Genomic DNA, 23,928 nt, shown 5'->3' on the forward strand with positions numbered 1-23,928 from the left:
AATATGTCAAATGTTCTATTAGTGAATATTAGGCAATCAAATATTGTATTAGCTATAATCTAGGTATTATTATAATTTGTACAAATTTATGCAGATGTCATTCCTTTAATAAATGAGGAATTATATAATCCTTGTATATATATATATATATATGATACACTATTATCTGAAATAATACATCAAAATTATTCTTTAAACCTTCTTATATAGTAGCAAAGCCAAACACCAACATCCTTTAAAACATAGGAATTGTTGCTTCTTTATTTCATTGAATATTTCTGATAACTCCTTCCGATAACAATCAATCGGAGAAATATGATTATGAAACTTTCGTTGCTTCCAAGAGCCATATTTCTACTGTTGTTGGATTTGTGACCAAATCAGATATATCTAACTCTGCTCTTAATCTTTCTATTGTTACTATGGGTAGTGATTGGATAATTGATTCAGGTGCTACTTATCATATGACTTGTGTGATCCTCATAAGTTTACTCAATTTTCTCCTAATTGTTCAAAAATTGTTATTATTAATTGTTAATGGGATCTCATCTCCTATTAAAGGTGTAGGTACTTTATCCCTCTCACCCTCTTTATAGATTCATGATGTTTTATGTGTTCCTACATTAAATTGTAATCTTATCTCCGTCAACAAGTTAACCAAATCCCATTCTTGTGTTGTCTCGTTTTACCCAATCCATCGTTTTTTTTTTCAGAACATCCATTCCAAAGAGAAGTTTGCCAGTGGTAGAGAGTGAAGAACTATATTATCTTGAAAATTTCTCAACAAACATAAAAGAGCATTGACTTGCCTTGCAAATGAACACATACAAGATAAAAACAAAAAGGAAATTTGGTTATGACATAGATGGTTGGGACATCCCTTTTTTGGTTATCTAAAAAAATTATTTTCATTATTATTTCATAAATGTAATATTTCTGTTTTTCTTTGTGAAACTTGCGTTATGAAAAAAGTTCATCATGTTGTGTTTCCTTTAAGAAATAAAAAAATTGACTTTTCTTTTTCATTAATTCATACAAATGTTTAGGGTCCTGCCCTACAATCTACACATAATAGAAAAAAAATTATTTATCAGTTTTGTTGATGATTATACTAGGGTAACTTGGGTGTATTTGTTTAAACATAAAAGTGATGTGGTTTGTTCCTTCCATCATATGATCGGTACACAATTTAACACAACTATTAAGACCATTCGATCAAATATTGGAGGAGAATATTTTAATATTGAATTAAAAGAGTTCATGAACTCTAAAGGCATCTTGAATCAAACTATATGCCCTTATTCACCACACAAAAAAAGGAGTGACTTAAAGGAAAAATAGACATATATTAGAGGTGACAAGATCAATTTTGATATATGGTAATGTCTAATCTCATTTATAGAGTGAGGTTATGAGCTCTGCAGTTTATTTAATTAATCAAGCCCCTTCTATTGTGCTTAACTTTGAAGGCCTTTAAATGTGTTGTCTAATCATTGTATCTTCCTTCCATAGTTTTACCACCTCATGTTTTTGGATGTGTTATATATGTTCAGTTACACCTACATCAACGTACAAAGCTTGAAAAATGATCTGTCAAATGTGTGTTTTTGTTGGGTATGGACAACTCAAAAAGGTCATCATTCTTACCATCCACCATAAAAAACGTTTTATATCTTTATGGATGTGACACTTAATGAGCATATAATTTTTTATCTTGATTCTACACTTCAAGGAGGTAATGAAAATGAAGTGCATAATCATGACGTTAGTATGTTTGATATCTCATATAAAATTATATTGTGAAGATAAATTATCGTGTGAGGGTCATTCTACAGGAAGTGAGCCAATCCTAAATATGGACCCTTCTTTTTTTGATAATATAGTGTTTTCTGATCATAACCAATAAACTCAATCTTCTCCACAAGTTCGGCTTGACTCTTCAGAGATAACTTATGATCTTATCTTTGATAATACTAGTGTTGATGAAACTAATCATAAAATTGCTTCTCTTGATCCTACCCTTGATAATACTAATTTAGATGAAACTGAGTCTATCACTGTTCAATATAATCTTCCACCTTGTTCTAATCGTGGTCAACCTCCAACTAAATATGAACCACACCTTCAAGCCAAAGTTAAATATCCCACTAGTAAATATGTGTCATCTCACAAGTTATCCGAGTCATATGCATCATTTTTATCTCAATTATCTTTAATTTTTATTCCTAGTAATATAAGAGAAGCTTTAGCAGATCCTCGATGGACCAAAGCAATGGTTGATGAGATGACAACTTTAGGAAAAAAAACACTTAGGATCTTGTGTCCTTACCAAGAGGGAAGAAAACTGTGAGATGCAAATGAGTAGTTACAATTAAGCATAAAGTTGATAAAACTATTGAGAGGTATAAAACACGAGTTGTGGCTAAAGGTTACACTCAATCTTATGGTGTAGATTACCAAGAGACGTTCGCACCGGTAGCCAGACTCAACACTATGAAATTACTTCTATTGCTAGCAGTAAACCAAGATTGACCTTCTACAATTTGATGTGAAAAGTGCTTTCTTACATGGAGAAATTTTCAAAAAAATTTAGATGGATTCTCCACCATGCATGACAGATTCAATCGGAATGAAGGTTTGAAAATTAAAGAAGGCTTTATATGGATTAAAACAATCCCCAAGAGTATGGTTTGAAAGGTTTACGAAGTCTATATATAAAGGCTTTTAGCTATAGAGCAAATAACTCTAATCACACCTTATTTTTAAAGAGAGGAAAAAGAAAAATTACAACTTTGATATATATGTAGATGACATGATTGTTATAGGAAATGACCAAGATGAGATTTCTAGTTTACAACAATACCTTGCATCTGAATTTGAGATGAAACAACTTGGAAACCTCAAATATTTTTTGGGTAATGAAGTAGGTAGATCAAAATATGGTCTTTTTCTATGCCAAAGAAAATATACTATTGACTTACTAAGTAAACCAGTTGATACACCAATTGAACAAAATCATAAACTCTTTCAATGCTCAAATTCAGCAAGCATAGACAAAGGAATATACCAAAGGATGGTAGGAAAATTAATTTATTTGTCCCATACACGTCTAAATACTACCTATGCAGTGAGTGTCATTTTTCACGGTTGATTAACAACAATTTAATTCCAAGTTGTTGAGTGGCAGATAAGTTATGCTAAGCGTTACATTTTGGAAGAAGAATGGTGTTTAGTGTCAATACTATCATTGAGCTCTACCTTTTTGTGAAAGGTTTAACGTTGAGCGTTGTCTTTTATGAATAGTCTAGCCCTAAGCGCCACTTCTAAGTGTCAGTGTGTATGTTGTGATTTTATGATGTTTTGATTTGTTTGAGATGAATTATTATGGATATGTTGCATGTTTAATACGTATTAAGGATTGATAGCATGATTATGAGTATGTATGTTAAATGTTGTGGAAGACATTTCAATGAGAAGTTTCTTGTAGTGATTTTAGTAGTGTATGTATTGACGTATGGATTCTGTCTTGGGAGTTATCTTGTCGCTTTAATAACCATCCAATCTCAAATTGGGAAGGGTGAGGTATATGTGGTGAAAGGAGCATAAGATCCTAGTTTAGGGGCTTTACCTAGGCCAAAGATGTTGGCGAATTAACGTTGTGAGTGCTAGGACGAAACCCATTGATAACGGTTCTATAGAGTAGTAGAGGTCACCATAAATATATAACTCATTAAAGCCTAATATCAATACATGTATTCAAATGATCGAGTCTAGTATAAATGATTGCATGTGTTAGGACTTATTGATATAAATTTCTATGTGTTAACATCTCTATATGTGTTATATGATTTCTCTTTTTATACATTAACTTACTCTTTCTTCTGTTTTTGTTTGTCTATGGAATCATTATTTAAATGGTGTGAGTAGATGATGAAGATATTCCAATTGATCAATTGCAGGAAAGTAATGCAACGGTATAATTTAGAATAAAATCTTGTTGTGTATAATTCTTTCTTTTAAAAAATAAATCTAATTGGTGTAAGTTTATATATATATATATATATATATATATATATGACTTTTTATACTCAGATATAATATAATAGTTACATAATTGTTTCTTTCTTACTATAATATTATAGTTATATAATTATTTATTTCTTATTGAATATGATATTTGTAATATTTTATTTAATAGTTATATATTATTAAATGAAATGTTAGACTTTCAATAAACTTTTTTTTCATTTTTATATATTTGCTCATAATAGGATATTCATTAAAGTATGTCACGAAATGTTGACCTTCAACTTTGAACGTCTAAGAACCTTGTCAAGTATAAATTGCAAATGACCTTTTAAAATAAAATTTTCAACACTACCTACTAGTTTTTAAAACCATTATTTTAGCATGCCACCAAGTGAGAGAGTATTTTCAACACATTCTTATTCAAGCTTGGTTTTCTTTAGGGCGTCTATCATCTCTCTATTTAATATTTCACTAGTACAAGGATAATGGTGTGTATTATAGGACATGAAGTATGGACATCTTGACAAATAACATAAGACCATGTTTTACATCTTAGAAAAGTGTAGGATTTTAATATAATTTTATAGGACTTTGATAGGTAATCTCAGCTGAAGAGTTGTATTGGAAGTGATTGAAGGTTTTTCATTTCATGCAATTAAAGACCGGAAAAAAGATATGCATTACTCTTTCAAACATTCCCACAGGGAGAACAACAAGTTTACAACTAATGGAATTATGGTATTGATGACGTTGGTTTAAGGATAACACTCTTTTTTAAATACCCCCTCTCACTTAATAAACCAATAACAAATCCTTGCATATACTGTCATGCATTAAAATAAAGTACGGTCTTTGCGACACACTTCTGTTCTCAGTCATGATGCTCCACCTTTCTCTTTCTCCATGGGATTTCTTCATGCATTCCATTGTTTTTTCTTTTTGTCTGCACTCCAACTTTTGTTCTAGTTTTTGTTTTTCATGTTCGAAATATATTAAATAAATAAATAACTGTTACATGTATGACATGGAGTCACTAGTGCAGCGAGGGGATTTTACCGCGGTTATTTTTCACTATAGGTCGCGGTTTACGAACCGCGACATATTCAGCCGCGGTAGTAAGTCAGAGACTTTAGGCCGCGGTTCTGACCGCGGTATATAGGTTGCGGAATATGCCGCGGTTGTCTACGTAACCGCTGCCTTAATTCAATTTTTTTTTAAAAAAAAACAATTTATCCACTATATGCCGCGGTTCAACCGCGACAATATACTCTAGTATATGCCGCGGTTAGTGCTAAAACCGCGGCCATATGTCTCATTTGAAAAAAAAACGAAGCACTATATGCCGCGGTTATGGTTAGAACCGCGACATATTCCCCTGCAGTTTTTTAAAATTGCAGGTCTGTTTTTGTGATATCCACTACCACAAAAACAGACTTGCATATAAAAACATGTACACAAATTCAATTTGAACATAACAAACACATGTTCAAATGTATTTCAACATCAAATAAACTACAAAGTCTAAGAAAATTCAATCTAATCAAATGCAATGTTTAAATCTAAGAGCTATTGTATAATCTAATTATATACTTCGCAGCAGCGTTCCTAATGAATAATAGTGACTTCTCAGGAACTGGTGTAGTAGTCTTGAATCTCTGCAAAAGACAATTCATATTAATTAGTGTATATGAATTCAACATTTGGGAAAAAATCAAAATTTGTTAAAGTTAAATATTACCGTTTCCCAGCGACTTGTGATGTGAGAACGAACAATATGGGTCATCCAATACATTACATAGTATCCGCACTCATATGACCCATTTTGTCTGTTACACTACAATATATCATCACAGTTGATAATAGTTAGTGAATAACATTAAAATAAAACAATTATAACAAAGTATGACTTTAGCATATGTCAAACCTTGAGAGAAATCCAAGCAATCTTTCTACTATTAACAATTGATCTCCCACCCATCATCATACTTGCTGGAATAGAACTGTATATAAAAAAAGGTTTTAGCATTCATTTATATAACAAAGAAAGTCCAAACATTGAGGTTCTTACCAATCAATTGCTTGTTTGAGTTGTGTGGGAGGAGGCCTGTGCAATGAGCAGAACCACAAAGCATAGTTGTCTTGCATAGACATAACAAGAAGTTGCCAATGGCGCCTGAAATTCATAATAACGTAACTATTAAATATTAAAATCACATATGGAACATTATTATGTTAACAAAGTTCACTTACCCGGATATATAAGGCAAAAAGTATATTTTCTTGCCCCTTCCAAAACTCCTTATCAGACTCATGTTGATATGCTCAAAATCATTTGATTCATGAATTGATTGGGGATCAATGAATCCATAATCATCAGAACGCCCCAACTTATTACTGACCCCAGACATATACCTGAAATCAAAAATTAACTTTGATATAAGGATACTTGATATATAAATCAATTTTATATATAAATAATTGGTCATAGACTTACATCGTCCATAGTTGAATAATTGAAATATTCAACTCTTGTGTTCCCGACGCAAGCTCACGGACATCTTGGCTATTAAGGTGTATTGGGACCTCAGAGCCTGTCCCAAATACATTAGCATCATACTCAACCTCCAAAGGATTATCATCAAGGATGTCAGCAAGTAGATGCAATGAAGAAAGAGGGTCATCCTCAGATAGAGGAATCTTCTCTTGTGCCTGCGTCTGTTGTTACATGAAAAGATAAGATAAGTTTTGACATCAAAAACCTTTAACATTGAGAAGTGTAAAGAAGAATTTCATACCGAGGGGTCAGAAACTGGTTTAACCAAAAATTTAGGCCAAGTGATAAACGACTTATATGCTTGTTCCACAGTGAAAATCTCTTCCGTGGACAGAGGAACCGAGGCATCTGGTATGATCATTTCATCCACTAAGACCTTCACCTCATCCTCTAATAGTTGCATACCATGACATACAGTCGCTGACCTAAACTCTGTTCCACGAGCTACCAGCACCATCTCAGTATCCTCTAAAATGTATAGCAGACATGGACTATCATCGTCCATGTCATCCTCTGGGATGGCTGATGCGGAACAACTTCCTTTGCCGCTTCTCCCTGTCAGAGTAAATGTTAGATTATACAAGACATAGAAATAATTGCACATAAATGTTTATTAAGTTTACCTGTGGGAGGGGGAGGGATAGCATCTGGTATAGCATCTGGGCGCATGCTCTGAAACTGCTGCTGGTATAGCATCTGGAATTCAGCCCTCACCTCGGCCCTGATCTCCTCTCTAAGGTCTTGTCGGACCTTTTTTGTGATCTCTTCTGTCATCCTTTTTGTATCGCTGTATGAATATGAAGGCTGACGAGAAGAGCTCCCAAAATAATCTGTAATTCCTACTCCAGGACCTGCAGCACGTACACGTCCAGGGTGCTCAGGTCGTCCAATCGCAGCAGCAAGAATATCCTGGCGACCCTCTGGAGTGAATTGGCCTTGGGAGCTCTGCTCAACCAAGGTGTCCTGTAACATTACAAAACACCGTTATTCTTTAAATAGTTTAATGTAGTATGTAAAACATTACAAAACACCATTACAAAACACCATCATAATTACGAGTGGGCAGTGTATTTCCATCTGGCAACATTTCATTCAACAACGTCAACAGTTCTGTAAAACTCTTATCAGTCCATCCATTGCTCGCCTTCAAATTCATGAGCCTTAACACCGCTGACAAACGTGTGAACTTAGTTGAACCGACATACAAAGGTGTTTCCGCATCAGTCGACATCGTCTCATACACATGAGCTTTGGCAAAATTTTCTGCTCCAACATCGCGGATCATGTCCTCCAATTTGTCTTCATCCAGTCGATCTTCTTCGATGGTGGAATCAGTAACATTTACACTTTGAGAGTCAGTGAGAAAATGCATTTCTTTGCCGTGCCATATCCATGTTGTATAGCATCTTAGAAAACCATCACATATAAGATGTTCTCTAATTTGAGTTGCGTTCAACTTTCTCCCATTCAAACAGTTCACACAAGGACATCTAAACTTCACTTCATCATCACTTCTCCCCTCATTACGTTGCGCAAATTGTATAAATTCCTCTACACCTCTCTCGTACTCAGCACTAATACGTGGTAAATTAATCCAATTTCGATCCATATTCCTAAATATTACATAAAAAGATAAGCTACTAAAAATCAAACTTGCAATTTCATACAAGAACTACATGCCACATTACCAAAACTATAGCAAAAATCATACCATACATTACCAAAACTATAGCAATTTCATGCATTACCAAAATTAAAGCAAAAACTATACCATACATTACCAAAACTATAGAAACTTCATACATTACCAAAACTATAGCATTATGCAAAAACTAATGAAGAAATCATGTTAAGAATGCAAAAGGGCATAAATACCTGGAAGAGGAACGGCGGAAACGCTTGGTGCAAAAAAAACGAAATCGCAGCGGAGAGGGAATGACGCGTTTCAAACGATTTTGATCGGCTAAAACTGTTTTTTATCGTCACAAATGAGAAATGACCGAACGATTTTGAGTTTAAACGGTGAAAAACGAGGTATCTCAGATGTTGGGTGGTTCGGAGGGAGAAGAAAACGCGAAAACAGTGAGCAGCGCGAAGAAGACGATCACTGTTCCAAGTTTTGTTTTTTAACTCTGAACGGGGGCATCTACCGCGGTTCCCTACTTAACCGCGGTATAAAAGGGCTATATGCCGCGATTTCACAAGCAACCGCGGCCTATACTAATTAAAAAAATTAACCTAAATGACATTTTTGAAATTATTTTCAAACTATATGCAGCGGTTCAGCGGGCAACCGCGGTATATTCCTCGAAAATATTTAAAATTATTTTAAATTTATTTCAGGTAGGAGAATAGGTCGCGGTTGCTCGAAGAACCGCGGCCTATACCCTTGTAACGTGCTGAAGACGACTGTCTCCCCAACTGCCTTTTGGGGAATTTCAGTAGATGATAGGGGTATATGCCGCGGTTTCGCAGAGCAACCGCGGCATATACCCCTGTAACTTCTGAAATTCTCTGACTGACAGAGAAGTTGAGAAGTTACTGAGGTATATGCCGCGGTTCTATGGATAACCGCGGCATATACCCTTGTAACTTTTGAAATTCTCTGACCCAGTCAGCCCCTGCAATAAATTGGCAGGGGTATATGCCGCGGTTCTCTGGACAACCGCGACATATACGCTGTTATTTAATTTTTTATTCACACGTGGCGTCAAATGGGATGGTTGACTGGAGTATATGCCGCGGTTCTGATCTGAACCGCGGCATATGTGTTCGATTTATTTACAAAACTGCCACCGCGCACTATTATGCTGCGGTTTCCGATGAACCGTGGCATAATGTGCGCTGTAAAAACCCAATTTTTTACTAGTGAGTGTATGAAATTCCAGACACATAAAATTACAAAATCCAATTATCAACAGAAAATCACGTTACTAGATTTTGAAATCTAATAAATAAAAAAGTTTGACATTTGATCAGATCTTGAAATTTGGAAAAAAAAAAAAATATTTAACCGGATTTTAAAATCGATAAACAAAAACATTTACATTTAACTAAATTTTTGTCAAAAAAAATTACACTTAACCTGATTTGGTTCACACACAACCCGATTTCAAAATTCGGTGAATAGCTCATTCTCTTGCTGTTCCTTCATTCTCTGATTCTTGTTGAGTAACTCCATTCTATATGCACCTTCCATGACTCAATTCCTCTCTTTCTTCACATCATTTTCTACGTCTTTTTCACACCCTTCTCTTCACTCTGCAATCTTATATGGCTAAATGTCCTAAAACGACACCCTCTCCCACTAAAACAGTGAAATCACCATCATCACCCCTCCAGTTCTGACGCTCCACCTCCAAACCATGACCTCAACCTCCACTAACCCCCTCTCATCAAACAAGATGTGACTGTTGTTAGGACAATAAACAAACGTTGGCCTCACCAAATCAGTGAAACCCAAATGCTTCCTCTGCCAAAGCTGAGTCCAAATGCTTTCAAATTTTGATTATTTGTGGATTTTTTCTATTCACCAAATTTTGAAATTAGTTTAAGTATTACATTTGTTTAGTATAAGATTGTTAAATCTGATTTTTGTAAGTATTCACCAGATCTGAAAATTTGATACATTTAGCCATATACTGATTCTAAAAAAAATTAACCGGATTTCTTGTTCCAATTCAAATCACATGAAAATGAGAAAAGAAAAAGTTTGAAGGTATAGGAAAAAAAACCTTGGGTACAGGACGAAGCGCCCTTCCCTGTATTCATAACAGCTTCAAACATTTGTCCTCACTTGTTTTATTAAGTTAGTTTAGCCTTTTTGTTCTAAGCTCAAAATTCAAAATCCATTTTATACTCTGAATGTGGGCCTGAAAAGTTGTGTTTATGAATTTGATTCAGCTTTTACTTCCTACCCTCTCACAATTAATTTGCGCACCTTTCTGACTTTTAAAATAACTATTTTACCCTCTTGATTTCCAGATTACATATTCCAGAAACTTTTTGAACAAGTTTTCCAAAATTTTCACAATAATATTTTCGGATCAAAATTTAAGAATGTATAAAATATGTTTTAGAATAAATTTTCTGAATACAATTTAAAAAATAAAAAACTTTTCGAAACTCAGAATATCTTTCAAAACGAGTTTTTCAGAATATTCATACATGAAATATATATTTGAAAAGAGTTATTCGAAACACATTAAATATATTACAGCAGAGAACGAGCTTTCTTGTGCATTTTCTCTCTTCTTTTACAGCGGTGGTGGAAGTGGTGGTTTGATGTGATGCAACAATGAAGGGTATTTGAGCCTTTTCCTAGTATTGTGGGAGTGCAGTTAGTAATGGGGATGTAAGAAGCAATAGCCACTTAATTTAGATTGTGAAAAATTGAATTTTATTTTTTAAAATTCTGGTTTCAGGGCAAGTATCACCTATTTACTTGCAAGAAACCTTGATGCAAATTAGAAACTAATCCTTTTCTAATATCATCAATAACATCACAATTAGTTCAGTTAATCAAATTATGTTTACAGCATCATGAACCACATCTCAATTTCATTCATCTGAGAATTGGTGACCAAAACATGAATGTTGTCGTGAATTTTTTGTGCAAAGTCTCTCTATTCGTTGCATTTATCAGTAAAAAATATGGTGGGCTATTCACATCATATCATGAATAATATTTACAATTGGGAGAGTAATATGATCAAATCAAACATTAAAAACTCACCGAATAAAGAATATAGATAATTGAATCTAGCCATCAACAATACTCTGATCTATACTTGAATCTGTGCCCGAATGGTTCACAGAAGTATAATCTGGTGCGGATTCATCATCTCCATGTTCAGAAGATGAGCTAGCAGCATCCATCTCCTTCCCTGGACACTCATCTTGAACACATTCAGCAACTTCATTGTTGTAATTTTCAAAATCATTACTCCTGTTTAAGGGTGTCACGTCTTCTTTCTTGACAACATTAAACACAATACCATTATGGATCCTTTCAGGCTGCAAAAAATCACCCGCAGTCACCAGTATGCGGGAGCCATTCACCACCCTGTTGCTAATTTCCCTTAGCTCAGATTCTGTGCTATCAGAGTTCCTATCCAGAGTTGTGAGCCTGGGGCTACGATACTGAAAATCATTAGCGTTAGCATGACTCGCTAAGCCTTTATTTTGTTCAGTGTCAACTTCTAAGTTTTGCATAAAATCAATGAACATATTTGCCGAAGTAGTTCTCATCAAAGGTCCACCAGATCTTGTCCAAGAGGTCAAATCAACACTTTCAGAGTCACTGTCACTTCCCTCGTGTATGCCACGGTGGGTCTTCCAAGTTTTACCACTGCCCACATTAGAACTGCTAATGCTTTGATGCAATGAGGAAGAAACATCGATAAGGTCCTCAAGGGAGCCCGTTGAATTCTCTCGTGCAATGCAATTCCATGAAGGAATTCTTCTTGAAGCACTGAACCTGACAGTACTGGACAAACCATGAGAGGCAGTGGCAGCATGAGAAGCAGTAGCAGCTCTCTCAGCAATTCTCTTTAGTCTTCTCATATGATTCAGAATCACAACACACTCATCAAGTGCAAGCTCAATGCCACAATTTGCTTTAATGGCTGAAAGTTTCTCCCAGGTACATCTTCTCCCTTGGTTGGCTGCCTTTTGAAGCTCTCCATAAGAAGGGTTCTGTATAATTTTGGTGTACTGGAACAGGACACGGACAAGACAACAGTCATAAGTTAATCACTATGGCAGAATCATCTTTTAGTAAATGATGCATAAATAAACACCTCAATCTTTAGCAAAAGTTTACTATTTGAGAAAGAACAATTATTACCATGATGCAGTGTTTATCTCTATTTTCTCTATTTCCTTCTTTTGCATTGCACTCTGTGTTGTGGGAATCAACATATGATTGAAGCACCATTTTAAAACACTACCTACATGCTTCTTGCTGATTAATTTAATATGACCTGTTCCAATCCCAATTCTTTTATGCACCCAAATATTGTGCAACATCTGTATGCTTCCAATGATAAAATTCTTTTATGCATTCACCTTTTTCAAAGTCGTGATTAAATTTTTCAGTGCCAGACTATTTAATGTATTTGTTGTTGTAGTTCAATTGTCTTTCGGTTCCCACAACAGCATGCAATACAAAAGACAGAAACAAAAAACAAAAATGAAATGGAGAAAACAGAGAAGAGAAAAACATGGTTTCATTAAACATTTCATAGTTTGTCATATTCCTCTATTTTGTAACCAAACGCTTGGAAACCCCTAGCACTTTCATTTGAATTGGTATATCTAGCTGAAGTTATTTTCTTCTTAATTATGTAGCCGATATTTTAATGTTCTGTAGGTACATACCTGAGCAAGAGTTGCAGGCATAACAACAGTCACATCACCTTCCCAGTCTTGAGCAAACAACTTAGCAAGTCCCCCTAATGGAAAACCAAGTTCCAGTATTTGATTACACCTATGTTTCACCTCCATCTCCACAAGATGCGCAAGCTGAAAAAAATAAAAAATCCACATTTGGTAAAACCATTATGTAGTAAGAGTGGTTAACAAGTTATAAATGATGAATGGCTACTGGCAAAGGATACAACCACTTCCTAGTCATGCAAAGGATAAACCATCACTAATCTTCACAGTATATATTTTGAATTAGAAATTCCTATATATGCTGTTAACATCCAGAGTGAAATGCACTTCTGTCACTGGAATGAATCGGAACCAACAGAAATGAGGAAATTTTACAACTGTTTCAACGCATTGTTTATGCTACAAACGTATCCTGTAACTACATTCTTCAATTAAAAAATCCAATTGCACGAAACTGGCAGCATAAAAGGGCTAAACACTTACAGAGATGAGACAATATTGGGTGATATTGCAAACAGGTGAGCAATGATCTCTTATTGTGATCTAAAATATGCATGGATTTCCCTTATAAGTTGTCAGGGAGTGAAGTTGGAAAGCATAAAACTCCACAGGTTATTTTCTCCAACAATAAATAACAAGTACATCCAAATAACATGCATGAGTAAAGCATATAGAAAAGCCAATGGGTCAAATTGGTTTGAGAGACTTTTTGTTTTCACTTTATTTCTTATTCTTCCAAAGTTTATATAAGAAAAAGTAAAAATAGAAAATGAAAACAGAACACAGAAAACAATAAGAAAGTGTTCTCTTTTCTATATAAACTTTTGGAAACAGGAAACAGAGTGAAACTATAAAATATTTTTTCAAACCAAACTGGTCCTAAAGCATAAATAGCATGATAAGAACAAGGAAGTGATCATTCACAAAACTTTTAGCAAACTGTTTAGAAAGTAAGTCGAACAGTGATAAACTATCTAACACATCAACTCAGGGCTAGGGGAGGGGAACGGTACAGAAGTGACAATTCGCTTAAGAAGCAAATATACACAATGTCAATAAACATAAACACGCAAATGAATGTAATATGAATAGTGTTTGCACAAAAATCCAAGTCCATTAATATGTACCTTGGCAGCAAAGTTGCCTCCGTGAGTCCGCACAAATGCTTTCAATCTCAATAATGGTGCAATGTGAGGGTTGGCCTGGCTAACTATAAAATGATTGACATTGAATAGTTCTTTCAACTGCATCATAGGTAAATCAATCTCCAAGCTACCATCCCTCCAACGGCGCGCTGGTGTGGAACCCTCTTCAGGACCTAAGTTAAAAGGAGGATGATAAGGAATAATTTCCCCACTTCTATCCTTTGCCATCAATTCTTGAGCTTCAAAAAGGCCAGGAAAGGCACAAGAAGCAGTGACTGCACTCCATATAACCACATGGGGTGAAGTCAAGTAGTTAAGACATCTAGGTGGTTCGTGCTTCCTTGGGGAACAAACTGTAATCCCGAGAATTCTACCAGTCATGTCATAAGCTTCTTGAAATGTAAGGTTGCTTGTTAGATGCCTCAACATTATTTGCAACTGTCTGATCTCATGAACAGCACCAAATGTCGCGACTCTCTTAACAACTGTAAAAATCCCACCCATTTGATCGAAAAATTGCAGTGAGTGCCATGAATCTTCAAAAAAGCTCTGAAGCTCAGGCCAAGTCCTCGTGGCAACAACGGCACACATAATGGATCCCACACTTGAACCAGCAATTATCCTAGGCAAGAGTTTATGTTCTACCAGTGTTTTAACTACACCCACATGAGAAGCTCCAAGAGAAGCACCCCCACTTAATAGCAAAGCAGTCCTCCCAAATGCATGCCTAGTTTCATGCATGAAAGCAAGCTTTTCTTCCAATGATAGCTCCTCTGAATCAGAATCACAGACCATTTTCAATTGAGTCGTTACTTCATCAATGTATTCCTTGATTAATCTGGGCACCTGAAGCCTACCCTTGTGTAGTTCAGGATTACACATATTACCTAAATTTCTAACAAGATCGGCACGCATACAAAATATTATATCTCTAAGAGATCGCTCTTGCCGACGGTGGCGGAGCTCTTGAAGCTTGTTCCTCACCAATTCCACATCATAAAGGTCTGATTCATTCATCTTTGTTGTCTCTCTATCAAGCATCTTAGCTGCATGAGCCCACTCCTCATAGGTCAAAGCAGATCTCATCATGTTTCTCCAAAACTTCCTCCTATATGCCATTTCAGCCCTTACTTTCACATTTGTATACCGTTTCAACAAGAAAGCAACAATTGTCATCATTGCCAGTATCCCCTGAGGATTCCTGGGATGCAACCATGATATAAAGGATAACAAACCCCCCCTAAACCTATAGAAGAGATCTAACAACACATGAAATATCTGGTGCTGAAACTGTGACATGGACCTACAAAATAGAACCCTGAAAGCAATTGTTCTACCAAGAATGTCTGAAGGACCAATTGGAAAACGGTCTACTCTAGCCTCATTACTAATATGATCCATTCTCCCTTGATCAAAATAAAAGCAATGTCCTTCTCACAAATCAAAACTAAAAACTACCAACGTATTAAATAATATACAATAAAGCCAGCATACAATGTGAAAATGCAAGGCTGATGAAAAGATTACAAAGAAAATAATCCACTAGGATGTTACAAAATGATAAACGTGTGTTTCTCCTGTGTTTAACTCCAAAACTCAAATAATCCCTACTTTAAATATAATCAGAAAAGGAAACTATGTAGAAAAGACTATGCAACAGAACAGTACTATAAGTCCTTGTATTTCTTCGGACACCAAGAAACCTATGAACCACGATGGCAACTCTGAATCAGATACCCAAAACCTTTCAAATAAAAAAGATGAAAAATTTAATCAACCCCAGGAACCAAATCGTTGATCTCTGAAAACAATCTTTGTGAAGAGCCAAAAGGGTAGCAAATTTTTGGTCTTATAATTAAGAATGGGAGAGAGTGGAAGAGGGGTGGCAGCGGAATCTGAGAAGAGAGGATAAGATACCCATACGGTGACAGGGAGCCTCGTCACGAAAATGATGACGTGGAATGAAGCACATCCTTATGGTTCGTTATAGAATTGACCCACATGATAAAGGAAAAAGAGAAGGTGAGAGAGAAAAATATAGTTTTTGGCATTTACGAATTCCAATTGGATAATAACGTTGAATTATAGTTTGCGCCAGCATCAGCACTGAAAAACGACAAAAAGTTCTTTCTTTTCCTTCCAAGAATAAGAAATATGCAGAAAACGGGCCACTCAACGGAAGGGAATTTCTTCCACAATCCCATGTTTTCTTTCTGTATTCTCATTTTTTTTTAAATTTTAGTTATATCCATACGGAAGGTAGTAGAAAAAGATATTTCGAATGGTACAATTTATAAATATTCTAGATTATATAATTGGTATGTTATATTAAATATTCTATATTATATAATTGGTAATGCAAATTTATGTTATAGATGGTACAGTTAGTAATACGAATTTCGAAGAAAATTTAGAGCGTAAATTACTTTTTGATTATATAATTTGTAATGTAAATTTATATTCTAGATTATATGGTTCGTATATTTGGAAGACAATTTGGAATACAAATTATATTTAAGAGTGTAGAATTCATAATACAAATTTATATTTTAAATTGTACAGTTCGTAATGTGTCAGAACTAGTAAAATCCAAGCACGTCTCGCTTAGTGGAATTCACGTGTCAAGAGGGAGGCGCGACACTCAGATGACGAACGCCAGGTGTCAAGCAAAGAAGATCAGAAAGTCAGTTAGTGGAAAACATGTGTCGACTGAAGAGGGGACGTTCGTTCTGACGCGCGGAGCAAAACTTGGATTTTTAGAAAATCTACTCCACTCTCCTCTGCATGCACCCTCTTTCCAAAAATCTGATCTTTCATTTTCTCCTTCTTCTCTCTAGAAAACTCTCCCTTTTCTCTATGATAACTCACCTTTTTCTATGCTCCGATCAACGTTCCGGCACCGTAGGATCACTTCCGGCGTCCCAAGCTTCAACTTGAACCGAACGGTTTCGAATTCTGGAAACTGGTAAGTTTCCTTTTCCTTAGTCGTTCGTTCTTTTGGAAGTGCAAGCCAAGTTCTGGTTGCATGAGTCCCTAGTTTATTTCTGAACTCCTTGTTGGTCTGTTGTTGATTTTGGTTTGAAGATTAGTTGAACGTTGAGGGTAGAAGGAATCTTAGTTTGACAAAACCAAGTTGCGGTCTGTAAGACGTTCGTTCACGCTCAGAGGTAAGGAAAGCTTATTTGATTTAATTCGTATGTTGTGTTTTGTATGAACGTTCGTTAATTGACTGCATGAGTATAATGCATGATGTTTGATGAGATTGAATTGTATGAACGATCGTTGATTTATGGTTGGGAATGAAATACATGAATTTACATGATATGGATTGTATGAAATGTGAGAGTTGATGTTGATATGAACGCATGAAACTATGAGATTGCATGATGAGAAATGAACTGGAATGAAAATGGATTGTATAAGAATTTCCCCATAATAATGTACGTTCGTTGCTGAACGGTCTTTGACCGTTCGGTTTTCCCTTGTAACATAGAAAAAAAAATGGGATTCTTTCATTTGGATAGAACCCTAGTTGAGGACGAGCGTCCTCGTGTTATAATACTATGCTAGAGCGTTCGGCCAAGCACAATTGTATCTGGTATTCTTTGATAAACTCTATTCTTTTATATATATATATATATATATATATATGTAATAGTATATTTCCTCGTTCGTAAACACTACCTTGACAGTCCCTTAGTATATTTATCAAATCTATTGTTATAAGTTAAATGGTGCTCGGTCTTATACTAAGCGCTCGTACTGAGAAGTGCTCGGTCTTACACCTAGCGCTCGCTATAAGTGGTGCTCGGTCTTATACTGAGCGCCCGTACTCATTCTTGTAAATTAGTTTTAATGAAATAGCGTACGTCCAACTTCAAAAGAACTTTCCTTTACCACGTTCGGTCATTGACTGGCAGTGGATTTCAGTATGAGAATTATTCTAAATATGGTTCGTTAACGTCTTGAGGTGTCTACATTCTATGTATTCGGCCTGGAGCCTCCACACTTAAATTATTCCTTGAAGTATTGGTTTGAACTCACGAGGGTCAGTTCATTAAACTGATTCACATGGTAAATAACGTTCGTCACTTGGAACCTGATATTACTCAAATCTGATAGTAACTCCGTTGTTCGTACTCTGATCTAGAACGGGTGTCTTCTTGGTCCCGTCCACAGCGTTCGTCCTCGTTCTGAGTGAGGATAGAACATTCGGTATTTTGGTGTCTTTATAAACCTTTGAACAAAGATGAGATTTAACTTATTGACAATAAAGATGAATTTGAGAAAAGTGATAATGAAAGATGGAATTGAGAACGATTATGAATGAAATAAGAAGAGAATGTGATATGAATGAAATGATGTGAAGTTGATCGAGCGTTCCGGGGAGGAACGACTCATGTATGAATATTGGAATTGGTAAAGTATGACTGTGGGCATGCTAGTACTGGCTGTTCATCCTGATGTTTCGTGGGTACTCGTCCTCACGTAGAGGAGGGTAGGTCATGTGTGGAAACGGCAGGAGGTTCCGTCCTTAGGGGTACTTTGGATGAATAGGACTAACCTCGGGTGGCAGCTGATGAGAGTATTCCAGTTACTACATCACCCGGGTGCACGAACGCTTGTAACTACACAGATTTCATACAGTCCGGACAATTAGTCTAGTAATAGGCTTTGAATGATATGTTTGACGAAATATACCTTGTTTTGTTGGATTGTTTGAAATGCATGTTTATACTTGAATTAAATTACATAAGCTTACCTTGTGTTTCCTGTCGTGTCTGGTTTTGTACGTCCGTCCTTGTCATTGCAATGATCATCCGTGTGGATGTGAGCAGAAGGAGACGAGCGGCTGGAAGAGGCGCTGGAAGAAGAAAATTTGAAAAAAATCGAAGTCAAGACCGGAGAGTAGGACGTTCGGGCAATAGTCTAGTTGTAGTAAGGTGGACGTCCGCTCACCTTTTCTTTTGTTTAAGTATGAACGATCGGTATTGTTATTTTTGTAAACCGGTCGCATAGTTTGGGTAGTGAGGTACAATTTTAAATTGTAACTCTTTTTGTAAGGCCGTTCAGCCATGAGCGTACGCTCGATTCTAGTGTAAGACTGATTTTGGATTATTAGTGTGATTATTCTAATATATAGTTTATTGCTGTATTTTTGGGATGTTACATAATGTAAATTTAAAAATTAACATAAATATGCAAAAAAATTTAATATTTTTAATACGGGTAACTAAATCATTTTATTAAAATTGTAGGGTTGTTAGAAGAAAACATGGAAGTGTAGAAAGAGATCCTCTCTATAAAAGGTCAGATCTACGTTAAAGAGATAATGCGCTTTAACTTCCTTCGTTTTATATTTTCCTTATATACCTCCTGATGTTTTAAAATGGGTGTTTTTCCTATCCTTTAGTAAAAATGTAAAAAAAAAAATTAGATAAGCAATAATTACTACTTACCAAATCACATTTACTTCTATGCCTTTATTTACTGCCCTCCCTCATACGCCTCCAAGTTCATCGTTTCTACTTTGTTCTTCTATATGCTTGCTTCGTTTTTGTTCTTATTTTTCTTCGTGGTCTGTTCGTGATCCCTTCATTGTTGGTGGTGAGTTTTCTTCGTGGTCTCCTTGCTGGTGGTGAGTTTTGTTTTGTTTGAACGTTCATCTTCTTCATTTGATAGGTATAAGTATTTAAGTTTGTTTCGTTTTCATATAGTTATTTATGCTTAATTTGGAACAAATTCATTGAATTTTGAAATCCGATTAAGAAGATCCCTGAATTTAAAACTAACAAAAATTATGAAATCTGAGTTAAGAAATCACCGAATTTTGAAATCCAATTTAGGAAGTTACCGAATTTTAAAATTTGGTTTGAAAAGTTACTGAATTTTAAAATTCAATTAGGATATTACAATATTTCGAATCTAGTTAAGTCATTAACCAGATTTCGAAAACCGATTTAGCAGATAACCACAGATTTCAAAATTCTGTTGCTACCTTGAGCGGATTTCAAAAGCAAGTGACTTCTTTAAAAAGTATATATTTTATTAAGTGTTTTTTCTTTTAATTTTATTTTTAATTGGTTAAAATTTTTTCTTTTTTAATAATTTCTTAAGGTATTTTTATTAGTATTATTATTAGTGAGGAGAGGTATTCAATGATGGAGATGTTATGTTATAGGTGGTTATATTGTAAGAAAGAAGATTATCCTTTCAGTTTGATGGATTCACAAGTAAATTCGAGTTTCGTGTCAAATTTATCTTCTTTCATCAATGAAATGTGCAAGATAGGTTATACAAATAATTTAACAACTAGTAAGATATTTTCTAAACGTGATAAGTTAATTGAATGTGTTCGAGGGATTGTTTTTCATCTTGGGTATGTTGTCGTAACATTAAGATTTGATAAAGCTACTTCTGAACCTAGGAGAAAGAGGCTTGTCTTATTAGGATGTGAAGCGGTGGAAAGTATAAGAAATACAAACCTGATGTTCAACTGAGTATATACGACAAAAAAAATGTGAATTTCCTTTTAAGTTGAGGGGCAAGCCAAAGGAGAGTGATGTGTATTGAAGGTTATATGTGGATACCATAACTATGATCTAACATAGAGAGTTTAGTTGGTCATCATTTTGTTGGGAGGTTAAATCTCACTAAACAATCATTACTTATTGATATGACTAAGAGTTAAATGAAGCTTGCCAATATTCCACTAACTCTGAAATAAAATAATGATTGTAATGTTACAACAATCAAGCAAATATATAATACAAGGTATACTTCCACACAATCATTGAGAGGGTTGAGAACTAAATTGCAATAATGATGATGATGTTGGATCATGATAAATACATCCATTGAAGTAGATATATCGACTAATCTGAGGTAGTAAGTAACCTCTTTTGGTCACATCCTGATAAAATTAAGTTGTTGAATGCATTTAATGTTGTTTTCTTGATGGATACGACGTAAAAAACCAACAAATGTTGGCTGCCATTGCTTGAGGTAATTGGAATGACATCTATAGGTTGACCTTCTCTTGGGCTTTGGATTCTTATCAAGTGAACATGAAAATAATTTCACTTAAGCTTTGGAAAGACATAGAGGATTATTTCTGACATCACGACAAAAAATCATCGTTTATAAGATTCTCACGATGCACTTGATAGATCCTTGCATTCACGATGACAAAAAAAATAATTAAAATTTTTAAATAGCCTTTAACACATAAACAATGTATGATTACATACCAACAAACTAGATTTTAACGGTGATCTACTACGAACTAGAGTGTCATCTGAGAGATGTCATCGGAGTCAAGGTGCAAGACTTAGTCGGTCGTCGTTGGCAGCAAAAATCACATAGGGATGGGATGCCCTTCTAAACCAATGCATGTATCCCTGAACACAAGCAGATGGAGATGAGATCGATGTCACATTCATTACCACATGATTCACAAAGCACAACCAAGAATCACCAATGGTTGTTATGTCAACCTCTTGAATAACATTTGACGACCACGAGATTGACTTCTCATACCTAAATTGTTAGGATAAACTTAAATTTTAAGGATCATTAAAATCTTATTTTATTAGTTTTGGGTTTAGTAATATTTAGTTTGATTTTGATAGAGATAAAATATATATAGGTAGTTTTGATTTTCCTTTTATTTAGGAGCAGTATCATTTTATTTTATTGATACAAGATAGAGATAGATTAAGTAGATTTTATTTTAAGTTAGTTGATATTTTATCGTCAGTTTTTATTATTTGTACTTGGTCCAAGGCCTTATTTGCACCTATTTAAAGGTTTCCAAGGTTTAATGAAAAATAATCCTAGTGAATTGAAGAATATTATTATTTGCGTGGGTCACGTTTTTTTAACATAAATTGCCTTAATACGCATTTAGGCAGATATTGGTGAACAATCATACCAATTTTGATCTATCCAGAAAAATATAGTGATGACCAAAAGTGGACAACTAGCTTGATGTGACTAATATGGGCACCATATCACCCTATCATATGTCAGTTCATCGAAACGTGTCATGGCCTCAAGTAGGCTAGTAACATGCCTCACTGCCACCTAATGTGTGGCACAAGGTCTATCTTCATCATAAGTTGACAACAGATGCCTCATTCCCAGAAGTGTTCATAAATCCAACTCTACAAAAAAATTAATTAAAGGTTGGTTAATAATAATAAAAAATAAAGAAAATCAAAATGCAAGATGTATGTGTACATGTAAAAGAGTTAGATACCTTGTTAATTGATTTGTCCTAACAAAGCTAGCAGCTTTGAGCTAATCATACAAGTGGACTAGTGCAACAACCACTACAAAAAATATTAATATTACTGACGGATTTTTACCGACGGATCAATATCCGTCGATATATCTTAATTTCCGACGGAATTACCGATGGTGTTTTTATGTTTTTTACTGACGGTCAAAACCCTTCGGTAAGACCATCAGTAAGTGACATGGCATTACCGACGGATTTACCGAAGGCTTTGGGTCGTCGGTAAAAAGAGCGAGATTTTTCCCGCCCATTATTTCACGGACGACATTACCGACGGATTTACCGAAGGCTTTTGGCCGTCGATAAAAAGAGCGGGAATTTTCCCGCCCATTATTTCGCTGGATGACATTACCGACTGATTTACCGAAGGCCTCTGACCATCGGTAAAAGAACGGAATTTTTTGAGACCAGCTTCGCATCCAGTGCCAATATATGTGGCAAACACTCATTTCTCCTCTTATTTCTCTCTATCTCAGTCTAATACTTCTTCCTATCATTGCTCTCCACCGTCACTGCTCTCCACCGCCGCTGCCCTCCACCGCCGCTGCCCTCCACCACCGTTGCTTTCCACCGCTGCTCTCCATCGCCGTTGCTCTCCACTGTCGCTGCCCTCTACCACTGCTGCCCTCCACCACCTGTCCTCTACCACCGTTCTCTCCACCACTGTTGCGCTCTACCACCGTGCTCTCCACCACATTTTTACGATTAGGAACATTTCTCTTACAAATATGAGAATTGCAGAAAAACTCTCCATGATTCCCTATGATTTAAACTATTGAAAATAAATTGGTTGTTTGATACTTTGGAAACTAGTTTGTTACTCGCGTGATGTCGTTTTGGTGGTGGAGTTAGTGTAAATGAAAAAACAAATTGACACAGCGACGAAGGAAGAGGAAGAAGATGGACCAGGTCGCGACATTTATCGACGGATTTACCGAAGGCCTAGATCCTTCGGTAATTACCGAAGGCTTTACCGACGGTCAAAAGCCTTCGATAATTACTGACGGACGAAAGATCCGTCGGTAAAGTTTATCGACAACGTTTTTACCGACGGTATGTTGACCGTCGGTAAGCCGTCGGTAAATGCTAATTACCGACGAATTTTATACATTACCGACGACTTATGACTGTCGGTAATTTCAATCATTCTTGTAGTGAACTCCCAAGGCGTCCACCACATGTCTAAAAGTCTCTGAACAACACCAAGTAGGATACACGAATCAGGGTGACACTTTTTTTCGTGAAAATAGTGCATCCAACTAGGTGCAACAAGTATGCTCATGTGGCACACTCCCACTACTACTTCTCACAACCCTCATTATAAACATCACTCAACCATCTAAGCCTAACTTAGGGACCACATTCTTGTCTCATCTCAATTGTAGCCCTTGTGCGGTCCACACCCAAAAGGTCCACGATAACAACTCGAGCTTTTTTAAAGTCCAACACTTCATTTGGATATAGTTGTCCCAATATAGGTAAGTGTAGTAGCATGGGCACAT

General features: G+C 35.6%; 1 protein-coding gene across 1 annotated transcript; it reads right to left on the minus strand.

Annotated features, from left to right (window-relative positions):
• Positions 1–10,643: 10,643 nt before the first annotated feature.
• LOC108323295 (triacylglycerol lipase SDP1) lies at positions 10,644–16,081 on the minus strand. The gene is made up of 3 exons (XM_017555710.2): positions 14,110–16,081; positions 12,965–13,108; positions 10,644–12,298 (listed from the first exon to the last, which is right to left on the minus strand). The coding sequence occupies exons 1-3, from the start codon at positions 15,526–15,528 to the stop codon at positions 11,345–11,347; spliced, it is 2,517 nt and encodes an 838-aa protein (XP_017411199.1). The 5' UTR covers positions 15,529–16,081; the 3' UTR covers positions 10,644–11,344.
• Positions 16,082–23,928: the final 7,847 nt, after the last annotated feature.

The sequence above is a fragment of the Vigna angularis genome, chromosome 2 (assembly GCF_016808095.1).
Source record: "Vigna angularis cultivar LongXiaoDou No.4 chromosome 2, ASM1680809v1, whole genome shotgun sequence".
Taxonomy (NCBI): domain Eukaryota; kingdom Viridiplantae; phylum Streptophyta; class Magnoliopsida; order Fabales; family Fabaceae; genus Vigna; species Vigna angularis.

What these genes read in the sequence shown, in the direction of transcription:
- LOC108323295 (XM_017555710.2), bottom strand. Translation starts at nt 15,528, where the DNA reads ATGGATCATATTAGTAATGAGGCTAGAGTAGACCGTTTTCCAATTGGT. An exon ending in GAGGCAACTTTGCTGCCAAG is followed by an intron (nt 13,109 to 14,109) that starts GTACATATTAAT and finishes TATTTTTTTCAG; the next exon opens with CTTGCGCATCTTGTGGAGAT. An exon ending in TGCCTGCAACTCTTGCTCAG is followed by an intron (nt 12,299 to 12,964) that starts GTATGTACCTAC and finishes GTCCTGTTCCAG; the next exon opens with TACACCAAAATTATACAGAA.